This window comes from Aptenodytes patagonicus, chromosome 12 (genome assembly GCF_965638725.1).
Source record: "Aptenodytes patagonicus chromosome 12, bAptPat1.pri.cur, whole genome shotgun sequence".
NCBI lineage: Eukaryota > Metazoa > Chordata > Aves > Sphenisciformes > Spheniscidae > Aptenodytes > Aptenodytes patagonicus.
In genome coordinates this window covers 9,228,032-9,241,513 of record NC_134960.1, presented here as the reverse complement: position 1 = coordinate 9,241,513, position 13,482 = coordinate 9,228,032, and the positions used below count along the sequence as shown (strand labels likewise).

At 42.7% G+C, this 13,482-nt stretch overlaps 1 protein-coding gene across 1 annotated transcript in view; it reads right to left on the bottom strand.

Moving 5' to 3' along the window:
* ITK (IL2 inducible T cell kinase) overlaps positions 1 to 13,482 on the bottom strand; it is a 43,700-nt gene that overhangs the window by 18,314 nt on the left and 11,904 nt on the right. Inside the window, exon 3 of the mRNA XM_076350143.1 lies at positions 609 to 713. Within this exon, the coding sequence (XP_076206258.1) occupies positions 609 to 713 (105 nt within the window). The remainder of the gene's footprint in view (positions 1 to 608; positions 714 to 13,482) is intronic.

Genomic DNA, 13,482 nt, shown 5'->3' with positions numbered 1-13,482 from the left:
GGGAATTTGTGTTGCAATAACTCAGCAAATATTCTGTGGCATTTCTGTTTAGATGACAATGTAAATGTATCCCATATGTATCAATAATTAACACTAGACAATGTGTTCCTCATCCTAGAGCTAGCACTGTCCGCCTCTTGGTCGTTAAGCCATCTCATCACTAAAAGCCCTCTCTGTTCATGTCTGGCATAGTCTCCCTAACGCATCACATTCACCACTTTCTGATGCAAAGGCCGCTGAATGGATTTGGTTTCAGCACCACACAGGTAAATTGGCCAAAACCCTGGGTGGATTCCCCGTGTGAAAGATGGGCTTTCTCTGAACATGAGTTAGTGAGATAGCTGAATATTGTGTTAAACATGGGATAGGATTAGAAGATCTAATGATGCTTTCCAATTTAAAACCAATGAGTGTAAGAGTTTATGGATCTTGTAATAACACTCAGTCTCTGATTCCCCAGTTCATTTCAAACCTTGATCTGCTTTTTCTTCCTTTGTTGTTATTCACCCTGGTGTTGGGTTCATTAACGACTGCACTGTGAGGGAGAATTTTATTGAAATACAAAATGAAGCGATATCTCTATCAGTGTGGTCAATGGACAGACTCACCTGGAAAGGATATTTATACTGACAGGGAATGATGATGTCACTTTTCACAATTTCCACACATTTAATCCTGGAAAGTTCCACACAACCCTTCAAAGTCCTTTTTTTCTAAAAGACAGAGAAAAGCACTTCGTTAATGCTAATGACTGTGGATTAAGTGAATAATGAGACAAGACTTGTCATGTCCACAGGAGATTTAATTTTAATGGAGCAGAAGCAAATTAACTGATTATGTAAGACATTTAAAAGTATAAAGAATTATTCTTATATATGGCATCTCTATATGGATTGCACATACACATACATATATGCACATACATGTATTTCAACTCAGGACATGGATTCTTAGAGAACCAGTCAAAACCTTTGTTTGAAATTCATGTTTGTTTTTTTTTCTTCCAACAAAATGAAATGCCTTTTTAACCAAAAAGAACTATTTTCATGAAACCTTCAGTTTACTAACACTCCTGTTTCATACTGAAAAGCTATAAAACAATAAACATTTAATTAAAAAAAATATTTGCATACTGAAAATTTCATTTACTGCATCTATTTTCCAAGAAACAAAACACTTCTCTGTTTTTGTTCTGTCTGGGATTTTAGCTAAGAAAAAATAACAGGAAATGTTGAAATAAATAATATCCTCAAAAACTTGCCGACAAAACTATCTTTCTGGCAGCCTCTGCTGTGTTATTATTCATCATATACCAGCTACCTAGATAACAGTATGGGCAGTTAAGAAAGGATAAGAAAAGAACAGACATCCAAGTATCCCAACTACCTTGGCGTACCCTATTTCCTACTGAATCCTTGGCGAATGGCACCCAGCTTTTGCAAGAGAGGGGTGAGGCGGACGCCGGCACGCGGCAGGCGGGAGCTGAGCTAAGGCTTGGTATCTGGTGCATGTTTCTGAAGGATTCACTACAAATGCGTTTGCTCTTCGGAGGCAAACTGGTTTCCTGTTTTGATTCGTTTTCAGTAGGGATTAAACACTAGCTGTCTCCCAGCTCAGCTTTGTGACAACATGACGGAAATCGGTGAGATTTAAGAACCCCAAAAACATTGCAAAAGCTTCTGTTTTTCAAACACAGGCAACTGTCAATGGGAGAGAGCATGAACTTCAGCGACCACGTTGTACCTGTCACGGGTTATCATTCAGAGACACAGCAAGACTTTGGCAACTTCCTCACCCTCCCTCAGACCCCCAACCCTTTGTGTCCTTCACCCTCCAGCCTCCCTCTTGCCCCTTGCTCCCCACATACCCATGATCCTGCAGCTCTGCCCCGCTGGCAGTGGCCATCAGCAGGGTAGGGTGCCTGCCCCTCTGCACAGCACCCCTGTGCCGACCCTCACTAGTGCGCCGTTGCTACATTCCATTGGTAAATTTAGCCTAAAACAGGGAAGCAGCTGATGCCGCTGGGGATGGGGTGAGGTTTGCCACAGTGCACTGTCAAACAGAGAGGCCCCAAGGCTCCTTATTCTTGCACAACTGGCTGGGTACTTTGCCTTTGTATACTTGGACTTGAGGAAAGGAGGGAAATTATTACAGTCTGGTCTCACATTGCTCTTGCAGAACTTTGCTGGTGTATTTGTTTTTTGTATTTGTATTTGCTTGCAGTTCAACCAGCGCCTCTGGATTTACTGCCAGCACCATCTCCCGTAGACAGCATCTGCCTATGTAGCTCCATGGGGTGGAGTGGGATTTTTTTATATCAACAAACCCAAGGCCGTAAAGCACCCATAAATGTAAATACCAATTAACTATGAAGAGTGTTACAAAGCCTTAGAAGGCCTTACTGCACCCCATTTTCACCATGTATTTTCTTTCATTCTTGTCTATTCACTTCTTTCTTCCAGACTTGGCTCCCTCTGTCTCCACAACCTCCTCTATAATTCGTTCTGCCCCCGGGACTCCTACCTCTTCCATGAGACACAAAGCCATTTATTTCCTATAAAAACCTTCAATTTTGCTAGCATTGAACCCTCCTTCATCTTATTGCTTTGAAGTTCCAGGGCTTAACCACATGCACTCCTCTGAGGCTTTAGGAAGCGATGCTGTGCCAAGTCACACGCTCTGCTTTTTCACTGCAAACTGGTTTTTGGTGATACCTTTCCATACTCCGCTGAAAGACAGGGTCCAGCCTTCTTAAGGAGCTTTGGGCAGTCATCCTGCAGCTCTCATCACCTACTGTGCTCCTTTTAATCACGTAATTTCAGCAAGGGAAGCTCCCCATAGTCTCACATTGCAGTGCAATGTCAGGGTGTGTCTCACATCCAGAGCATTGCCTGGCAGATCCTCAGCAGATGGGACTTTGCTGATAGAAAGCAATTACAGTCCCGTAGCAGCACAAACAACTGGAATTACCACTCGCAAACTAGGCATTATCCAGAAACTGGGCTGGAAACTAAACATATCCCTGCTTTTGTGATGCCTGACTGCACTTTAATCCAACAAAAGCAAATGGGCCATTTGGAAGGGAGTGGAGAGAAAAAGCCTCTTAAATATGGTCTCCAAAAACCTCAGAGACTTGTTCCTAAAAAGGCTAGACAAAACATGCTGACAGATCTCCATTTGTTGTTTTCAGTCTGCCCGGAGTATAATTAAGTAGATGTTTTAGCTGGTCGGTCAGAAAAAACATCAGTGGTCTTATTGTGTAATGTGTGTGGAAAGATAACCAAGGCACGCTGCTGTCCCACGAGGAGAAGTACAGTGTGCTGCAGATCAGGCCATCCTGTTTTATTTCTTTTGGTCCGTTATTTGCAATAGCGCAATTCCAGGAAGCAGAGCTAACAGCTCTGAATGGAGCCAGGTGCGTTACAGGCCCAATGTATTACGGTCTTCATCATTGGTATTTCACCTCCTCTTGCCACACAGCTCCAGCAGCTCTTTCACTGATTAGTCCTTTAGTTTGTGTCTACTGCATAAACTAGATGACCACAATGGTCCCTATTTGCCTTAGATACTAGGACAATTGACTATAGTACAATTGACATAGCCCTGCCCTGCAACACAAGAAGGCATCTCACCATGCTTGCTTGGGGAATGAGCCACCTGGCATTTATCACATGCTAAGACTACACAACCACCAACACTGGTATTCACTCATGCCACGGCAGCTTGACCACCCAACAAAATTAATCACTTTTCACCAGCTCCTGGCCTGGGGCAGGGGAAGGAGTGGGGATGTGGAGCCCATGGCAGGAGGTTCAGTGAGCCGTCAGTGGCCGCTGCAGGTGACACAGATCTGCGCCGTAAGCACACTTCCTGACCGCAGCTCTGCACCCTCAGGCTTCACGAATGTCTAAGATCTTGTAAGATATGGGGCTGTGCAGTCTGAGGAATTTGCTACTTTCTGGCTAACACTTTGCTGTTGCTATTTGTGAAGCCCATTCATCAAATGCGCTGCACCAAGCATTTAGGCTGAAGGTCCCTCGGTGGATGCTTAAAGTTTTGCTGAACCCCACTGTATTTACCAAAGGGCCCTGGCAAAAAAAGTAGCCACCAGAGCTGGAAGCAAAGGGAAGGGAGGGAATCCAAATGCTAGTGAGAGGTAAGGCAGGGGTGGGCAGAGCCTTATCTCAAGGAGCACAGGAGGAGAGAGCAGGCAGCATTTTCTGGCAGGCAGAAAGGCAGCATGCCATGTTTAATAAAGCTGGCTTGGTTCAAAAGTTATATAAGAACTTATGTCTTGTTTCTTTTGTGCTGGTGAGGGGAAACCCAAGCAATTAAGATTCATGCAGCCCCAAACTCCTCGGCAGCGGTCACTACCAAGGTCTCTCCACACTTCAACTGGGTTTTCCTTGCCCCGCATTGCTGGGTGTTTGTGTTCACCTCTCTCTCTCCCTGTACCTCATCCCCATCGCCTGCCCCGTCCCTTCCTTTGCAATGCTGGCTGCTCCTCCCAGCCCAGCCAGGCACCTCACAGCAGAAAGGAGTACAGTCCCTTCTGCAGCCCTGCTGTGTCCCCCTTTGGATACACGAGTCCTTCCTCCTGCCACGAGGTCCATCCATGAGCCCGTGTTTGCCCACTGCTCCCCAGTGAAGGCCCAGTTGCAGCTGGACATTTTCCCTTGGGAGGAGGGTAGGGGAAGACTATAGCTGCAGTGGAGTGAGATAGGAAATTCCAGTCCTCCGTAAGCTCAACCGCAAAACCATTTATGTCAATAAAAGCATTTAATGACCTTCTTTGTAGCGTTAGGTTGTTTTTGTAAGAATCTGAGCCAAACGTCATTCCCTGTTCTCACTTATTGTCTTGACTAGAAGGAACCATTCTTAATTGGTGATGAAGTAGATGAGGGGTCTTTGCCTTGGCCCTTGGCATGACCCGCTTGTCATGTGTCACCTGCTCCCTGTCCCAGAGGCAGAAGCTGATTTTGGAGTTTCTTACTCTGGGTTTGAGGTGGTGAAACCAAACCAGGTTTTTTTTTTTCACTGCTATGTCCCTCAGGAACAGGCCGGGGGCAGGGGGGAAGCAAAAGCTTTGACTTCTGCACGCCACTAGAATAAAGTGTATGTAAGTGTGAAGAGAGGCCTGTGTGCACATTGAAGTACTTTTAGAGTGGCAATGAGAGACTGCTGTGCTGGCAAGAGCGGTGCCTTCAACATCTACTGCAGGCACTGGCCTTAAGAGGACTAACATACCTCTGCAGAGGGCTTATAGTTGCACAGTGAATGCTCACTAGGCCCCCATCCACAACTCTTATTAGTGACATGGTAACTGCGCACTGTAACAACAAATTAGCAATAACAATAATACAACTTAACCATATCATACTACCGTCACCTGTAGCTTTATCCTGCCAGTTTCTAAACTGTGGTACATGTGCACCATGGTGTGATGGAGAGGTCAAAATGGGCTTAGGAGAGGGCATGAGCTAGTTTCAGGGAGCAGAAGCAATGCAGCTGCCCTGGGGCAGTGCTTGAATGCAGGTAGAACTTCACGTGTGCCTTTGTAACAGGGTTTTTTTCATGAAAATCAATTCCCTTTCTAAAATTTGGAAATACAGTGCTCAGCTTCCATCTGTGTTGCTGTCCTTTGGCTGCACTTCCATATAGAAAAGTGGATTTACTGAACTTAAGTGCTGTAAATTCAACCTGGGATCTTCACACTTTTTTCCCCTTCATGTATTTTATGGCCCATCATGAAGACTGTGCAGGCTAAGTTGTATCATTAGCCATGCCTATGCCACCCAACTGCTTTTAAGAACAGAAACACCTGCGCTGTTGATACATGGGCAGCAACAAGACAGAAAAAAAAAGCAGAAATCCTTTCCACTCAGCTGATTAGGGCTAAGAGTGAACAGAAGTAAAAACAGAGAGGGCTCCTGTGTTCTTAGTGCCCACAGCTGTGGCTGAATGCCCACAGGGGTGGATGTCTTAAGTAACAAAGCAACAATTTTATGATGTTGCTATTAAGAGCACAGTAACCAATTTTAAGTATTCCCCCAGCTATGAAGAGCAAAGGGACACGGTCACAGCTGGGAAGTGGCGTGGGCTGCTCCTGGCTCAGCACACGTTCTCGGGTAGCACCTAAGGGCAATAAGCTCAGGCTGACATTAAATGGAAGAAAACCCAACAAATCCCACCATAAGAATTCCTGTCTTCAGAATAATTCAGGCTGATTTCAAAATGATTGAAAAAAAATATTTAAAGTTGAAGGGTCTTTCTCTTATACAGCTGTCTCTGAGCTCAAAAAGGCAAAATAAGGTCTATGTTTGTATAGTCAGATCCTTCAGGATATTCCCTATCAGCTTCCAGGAAAACATTCGAGGCTATTTTTGTAGTTCTACTCTAAACGGCAGATACTGACCACTCCTGGAGACAGGCCACTTGGCTCATGGACCTCTGGTGTGATCTACAATCACACTTTTATACTCTTATGTGCTTAAATTAAGCTCTAGGAATAATATAGGAACATATATCCATTGCTTGCTCTGATTTCTCTCCACATAACTCCAAATTTACCATAGCCATACAGTGTTAAAGCCCTACTTGAGCTATTAAAATGTCATTTTATGGAGGATATGAGTACATGGCTTCAAGGCAAGAGGCACCATTACAGGTCTAACCACTGGTAGGAAATAAATGGGTCAACGAACAGACCACTCCAAAGGATCTGCCTGTCTCTTTGCAGACAGATTAATATCAACGTGAAGCAGAACCGTTGTGCAAGGTGTAATACCTTCCAATGGCAGAGAGCTCAACTGGATGTGGTTTGGTGAACATCATCTTTTAAAATTAGTGACATGTTACTGCCTTTCAGGTATGACATTCTTCAGGCCTTGCTGAGCTTCTGCAGTAAGTTGGAAAGGAATTTCTTGATTTGCTGAGCTGCCCAAATTCTGCTTATGCCTACGGTGTTGCAGAGTCTCCAGTTTATTTGCTACTTAGGCTATGGGTCTCTCATAGTCATGTGTTGGTGCCGAGACAGCAATTAAGAACACAGAAAATAGTCACTAGGAGCTTATGAGATATCACTGGAACACGATGGACTTATTTTTAATGGTAATTCTCCTGCTATGGTATTTTTCCACTGACCAAAAGACTCAAGCATGAACTTGAACCTCCTTGAACACTGTGTTGATACAGTTATTTTCTATCCCTTATCATATCCCTTATCTATACATTGTGGTATATGCTGTTTTTATCATTAATGATTAGGATATTAAGAACTGTGGGTTGCTGGATTGATAGAAATTTTGCCTGAGCCCTAGCATTGTTCAGTATTTTGGGAGTTCTCTCTCTTATTAGGAACACCAATAGTTTGAGGTTTTATGGGAAATAAAACAATTCAAACAATTTAAAAATGAAATTTGAAACCTAAATTGAGCAATTTGAATTTTAAAAGAAAGCTGTACAGGATTTTGCATTTCCTGCCAATACTAAGTGCTTCAAAGGAAAATCGGAAAGACGTGATAATTGATAATAGTGGGATTTTCAGTAGACCTCTGACTGTTGTGTTATGCCTTAATACCTCCAATATACCCTGTTATATTTGATATTTAAATCCCTAAATGTAGCTGCTCGGTTCACATGTCTGTCATGACTACTTTGTCCTCCTACTTGAACTAAAAAAAAAAATAAAATTTGTCTTACAGCTGTTTTCACATCTAAAGAACATGAAGGTGTTTTAGAGGTGGGCACACCCTGGATGCAGAGTGCATTGAATTGTGTTGAAGGACAAAATCAGCTGCAATCAGTGCCTAAGATGCCTCCATTCATCTAAGCAGTAGAGATGGAGAAGCACACCTAGGAGTCTGGGGGGGCAGCTGGAGGGCTGTGTCTGCTTCACTGCTGCAACTCACCCATGGGCACTCCACTGCAGTCCTCAGTCGCTGCCATACCTGACTAGAGCAGTTGCAGCCACTAACTTATTTTTGCCATGTTTCCAGGGACCTGCAAAGATCTCTTTGATCGCACCCTCACCTGGAGCACAGGACGTGGTAATAGACGCTGAATCACAGCAGGTTCCTACATCAGAAAGTAAATATTTCATCTGCCTGCGAGACGTTACGGTGCTGCTTAATAATTGTGCTGCCTGCTGTCTGCACGTACCGTTTGCATGCTATCAGTTTGCTCACCATGCAATGTCACTTCCAACGACTAATTTCAGTACCAAATCTTGTTTACTGAGGCCAATGCTGTTTGTAGCCAAAGCCTGTTCCATGCAAAAAATCTCAGTTTGTTATCAATTTACTCAGTTAAATTCTCAGTTTACCTGGGAAACATCTGCTACAGCCGAATTACTCCTACGATCCTTATAAAGTCCTATAGGCCAGATCCAGTGTTGCATTTCCACCAAAATAATTTAAAACCAAAGAAATCTAACTTTTTTTTAAAAGGCCAGAGATGTCAACTGAGCTACACTGAAGACCCGGACCTCAGACACTGCACGCTTAGCCAAGAGTTGGCCGGTTCACTGTTCACTCCTCCAGGCTTGCTAAGGTGTCCAATTTTCAGAATTACATGAGCTGAAAACAGAAGACATACAGGGGAAAATTGAAACCGTAACCTTTCTGCAAGGTTTCTACGGAACGAAGTGTACATTTTCATGGGCTGTGTGTATTTAACGTTCAAGTAAGGAGATGCGGTGGAAAAGCACACTTGGCCATAAGAGCATTTTTCTCTTGGCCCATCACAGGGCCTCACGCATCTGCAATAGCCCAGTATTTTCACTGAACTCCTACTTTAATATTGGACAAAACCAATTCCAGTGTTCGCATTATCTTAGGTCCCATCTGAGATGATTATCAAGGTGCACATACCTACTATCAGCGCAAGTGGTTTGACAAGAAAATCAATGTCACCATCAAGAAACAGAAGAAGAAAAAGGAAGATTCTTGGCTTTCAAATGAGCTTTCTAATATGATGGAAATAAGTCTTTTATGTTACATAAAAGCATATGGAACTACTGAATACTATATTAGTTTCTTCAAAACTATTCTTGACTCTAGCAAAGACTGGGAGGAGTGGATTGCAGCGAATGAAGGATTCAATGAAAGAAGGGAAGCTAAATTAAATTGACTAAATGACATTACTTTTTCATTAAAAAAAGTATAAGCTTTAAGGACAAATAAAAAAATCGGTCAGAAAGGATGAAAGAGTATAAAGCAACAGGCAGGCATTGCAACAATACCAGTTACAGTGTTGATTGCAATATAAAGCAAAGGCAGGCACTGAAAGCAAAAATGGCCACAGTGGAAAAGTCTAATAAAAGGCAACTATTAGGAAATCTCATATTTATTGTAGTATATTCATATTAGGAGGAATTCCTTCCTTCTTAAAGATATAAAAGAAAACATGGGTTGAAGATTTTGCCTCATCTTTAATGTTCTCCGACAGAAGAAAGATTTGAGCTTTGTAATTTAAAGAAAATGCAAGTATCTGACATTTGTTGGGAAGACATTGCTCAGAAGTAATTTAAAAAAATTCTTGAAAGATTAAAGAACAATAAATACCTAGGCAAAGATCTAGTAGGAGCAGAACTGGGTATGCACAGAAAGTGCAAAAAGAAAATTATTGTAATCAAATTCTGGAAGATAAAATTAGCTATTCCAGCAAAAAGGAGCTATTTTTACTACCAGATTCTACCACACATTTGTAGAGTTAGAAAGGCCACAGACACCAGACACAGAACAACCCGCATTTTGCTTAAAGCAATCTTGTCTAGACAATATCACCACCCTGAATCATGCCGCAGAAGTCGTGAATGAAAACTGCAATAGACGGGAACTTTGTAAATATCCAGAAAAACATTTGATAAGACGCATCGGAACAGGTTGCCCAACGACGTGAAATCTCTGTCCTTGGCTTTCAAGCAGTGGCTAGTCAATGCTACGGCCGACTTGTTCTAGTGTTGGCAATAGTCCTGCTCCGAGTGTTGATCTAATGCTGGCCCCATGTACGAAGTCCGACTAAATGAATTCAAGAAGTGCCCTCTAACCAGTATTACCATGATTCTGTGATTTCACAATAGAAATGAGGCTCATTGTGGCAAACAATATGAACTTAATCCTCCCTCAACTCCAATAATACAATTTGGATTATTAAAAAATCCATTTTAAATTTACAGAGGTGTACTAAAGGATTCATTTAACATTAGGCACAGGTTTGTACCTTGTCTCCATCTTATTTAAGGTTGTATTGATTTTATTACATAAAAATTCATTGAAACAGGTGTGATGTAGACAGATGCCAAGCCTGACTTCTTAGTGGGTGATATGTGTATTATTAATAAATTAGTTGGAGATATGCATCAGAAGACAGATGGTATTGCAAATTCTGGCAAGCAAACAGAACTTGTTAATAAATACATGACAAGTTATGAAGAATGATGCACCTACTCAGATATGTATTTATTTGGAAGCTAGTCTTTAAAACCGTGATTAAATTCGCTTTAGATGAGGATTATCGCTTCATGACTGTTAAGGTATTCACAATATACAAAGCAATGAGAAATTGTATGAACAGTCACTCTAATTAACAGGAACATCAAAACGGAGATCTTCAGAAGAAAAGTCTTGGTCTGTTTACATTAGAGTCTTGGGGAAAAAAACAAGTCTTTCCAGGGCAGGGTGGACAAGTCGGATTCTGTATAGAATAATCAAGGTAAAATGGACTTCTGAACCAAGGAACAAAGCGCTGCTTTTGTTACCGTGGGTGGCTGGGCTGTTGCAAGTAATCCAACGTGTAGATAAAGCAACAGAAGCAGCTGAAGCATTTTTAGGATGCTGATAAAAGGCTTTTCAGCCAAGTTTATTCCTTTGTTCTCCTGGAACAAGAGACTGAAAGCAAATTTCAAGACACACTAAAGTGCCATCTTTATATCTGAATATCAAAGATCTGAATGAAAGAGCCCAGGACAAGGCTGACTTATGCTGTGTGACCTCTTGAGCATCTGACCAGTGTAGGAAGAATAGTGCTGATGTAAATGAAAAGGGAACTCGGTCCTTTTCTATGTGCTCCTTTCATTGCTGCCTTTAAAAGCTGGACTAGTAATAGCCCATGAGTGCATGAAGATAAAAAATTTAAAAATATTTATGTGCCTGAACTTCCCAGGTGTTAGGTACAACTTTCCCAGCCCTGCAATACTTCTCAGAATGCCTGTATAGGGCAAAATGCCTATTTTTGAAGAGAGAAAACTGTGGCGTAGGGACGTGGAACACTTCTCCATAGTTGATACAGACAGACCCAAGCACTCTCCGCAGGTCTGAGCCACCCCAAGATGGGCAGCCCTGATGCAGAGATCATGTAATGGCAATGGTACCACATTAGCACCGTACCAGCCCAGAAGACAGTGGCCTATTCACTAAGTATGGCATCAACCTCAGACATCTGTGCCACTTTTAGACTACAGCCAGCTTGAAATACAGGGAGAGATGCTAATTTCTGGCTGTCCCCACCCAGCCAGGAATGTGACATGCCGAAGACTACGCAGGAACCTCTACTTAGTGTCTGAAATACTAAACTATCTCTCTTCACTCTCCTGTCTGCTAACCTGAAGGATTTACCAAACACCGTAAGCGGTTAGGCGAATGGGATATAGGTAATTCACCAGTTTAAGTGGTTTTGCTAAGTAAAGACATTTGAAATTCTGTCCTAGACACCTCTCCAAAGGGATTCACTTGTCTGCTTCTTCTGCAGTACTGCAAGTGTACTGGCACCCTGAGAGCATCACATGGTGCCTTCACTGTCAGTTATTCTGGTGAGGATCAAACTCATTGAAAGAGTTAAAATGATTACTCCCATGTGCTTGTTTACTCACATGCACAGTAGCTATAAAATCAGACCCTGGAAACGAAGAATTTTTGCCCGTGGAATTGATTTGCATGTTATAATAAAGGCACTTCTGATGTATTTTAGTAGAGATGGGGGCTGAACACGTGCCTGTTATCAGGGCTTTGCTTTATGTTAAGACAGCCCTGCATTGTGCACTGCGTAATGAATTCCAGAAAACACAGTTTCTTATTGTTGTCAGTTATTGGGGGCTCATTCTCCTAATGAGATATGTAAATATCTTTCATTAACATTAACGGCGATTGTGTGCTTGGCCCCTGAGGAGAACAGTGCTTTCTGTCTAGCTATGGCTGTTGTGACAAAAATGCTATTACAGTTATTGCAAAAATTTGCCTTTGTGTTGTTGGTTGTCTGGACAGCTTTTGGTATCATTTACAGAATTATCCCTGCACCTCTTTGGCCTGTTTATTTCCTTGCTTTGGACTGCTACAATAAGCACTTAAACATCTTTTTATACCCACAGCGCCAAAATGCAGAGAAAGGGACTGGGTGCTAAACTCTGTTAAATACAGGCAAAACATATAAGCTGGGGTTAACGCATGAGCATATGCTTTACTTCAAGCCACCCAACTGAAATCAGTGGGACTTCTCAAACTGTTAAGCAGTTTGCTAGTTGTTTTACCTGACTTTATGCACAGGCTGTTTGCTACTGACTGACCGGGGACCAGAGAGGTGGGTACTGTACAGTACTGAACTCTGAATACAGTAAGCCACTGGACAGGTTGGTAAGGGGTTCTTAAAGAAACTAATTGAAAACTCTTATAGCAAACATCCACAGAGATTTCCCTTGAAAAATACATACTTTAAAAGCCCAGAAAGTTGCTGGCCCCATCTATATGGTGCAGTACGCATGCCTGAGGATACTCCCCATCACTGCAGCCAGCTGGCAAAGAACAGCGGTGTCCCTACCGCTCTGCCCTAAACCTCCAGAGCAGGGGGACCATATGCAAACTGCCTGCTGGCAGTGGTGACAGCCTGTGCTAACCCCTGCTGGCCCCTCAAATTATCTGAGAGAGTCCCCACGGAGCAGAGCCAAACCCATGCCAGGGCCTGTGCTAGATAATGAGCACGCTCCCCGGTCCTGGTTCACTCACAGGGATGGGCATAGCCTGCTTGTCGGGCAGGTATCGTAATTTTCCCTTCACTAGCTGTGAACTCAATTGCTGGGGGTTCACTCCGTTCTCAGCACAAAACAAGATGGTGCCTGCATGGGCTGCCCTAAGCTTTCCTCTCCAGAACAGCAATGACCTGACCACATGGAGGTCTCACCAGGATCGTCTAATTTTGGAGAAGATTACTGAAGAGGCTGAGGATCGGTTCTGGGAGTACTTCACAGGATAAACTCTTTTCTCCCAATTTCATACAAAGTTCTTCTATTCATGTAACAAACTGATTTTGACAGTTTGTGTCAGAAAAAAAACAGTGTTTCATGGAAAATCAGCCCTGTAATTACAGATATACCCACCGTCCCTCAAACGTGTATAAGGGCCTAAAGTTACGTGTGTTTACATATACATGTCTACACATATATAATATGTGCATGTTTAGAATACATAATATATAACATGAAGTAGATAATAT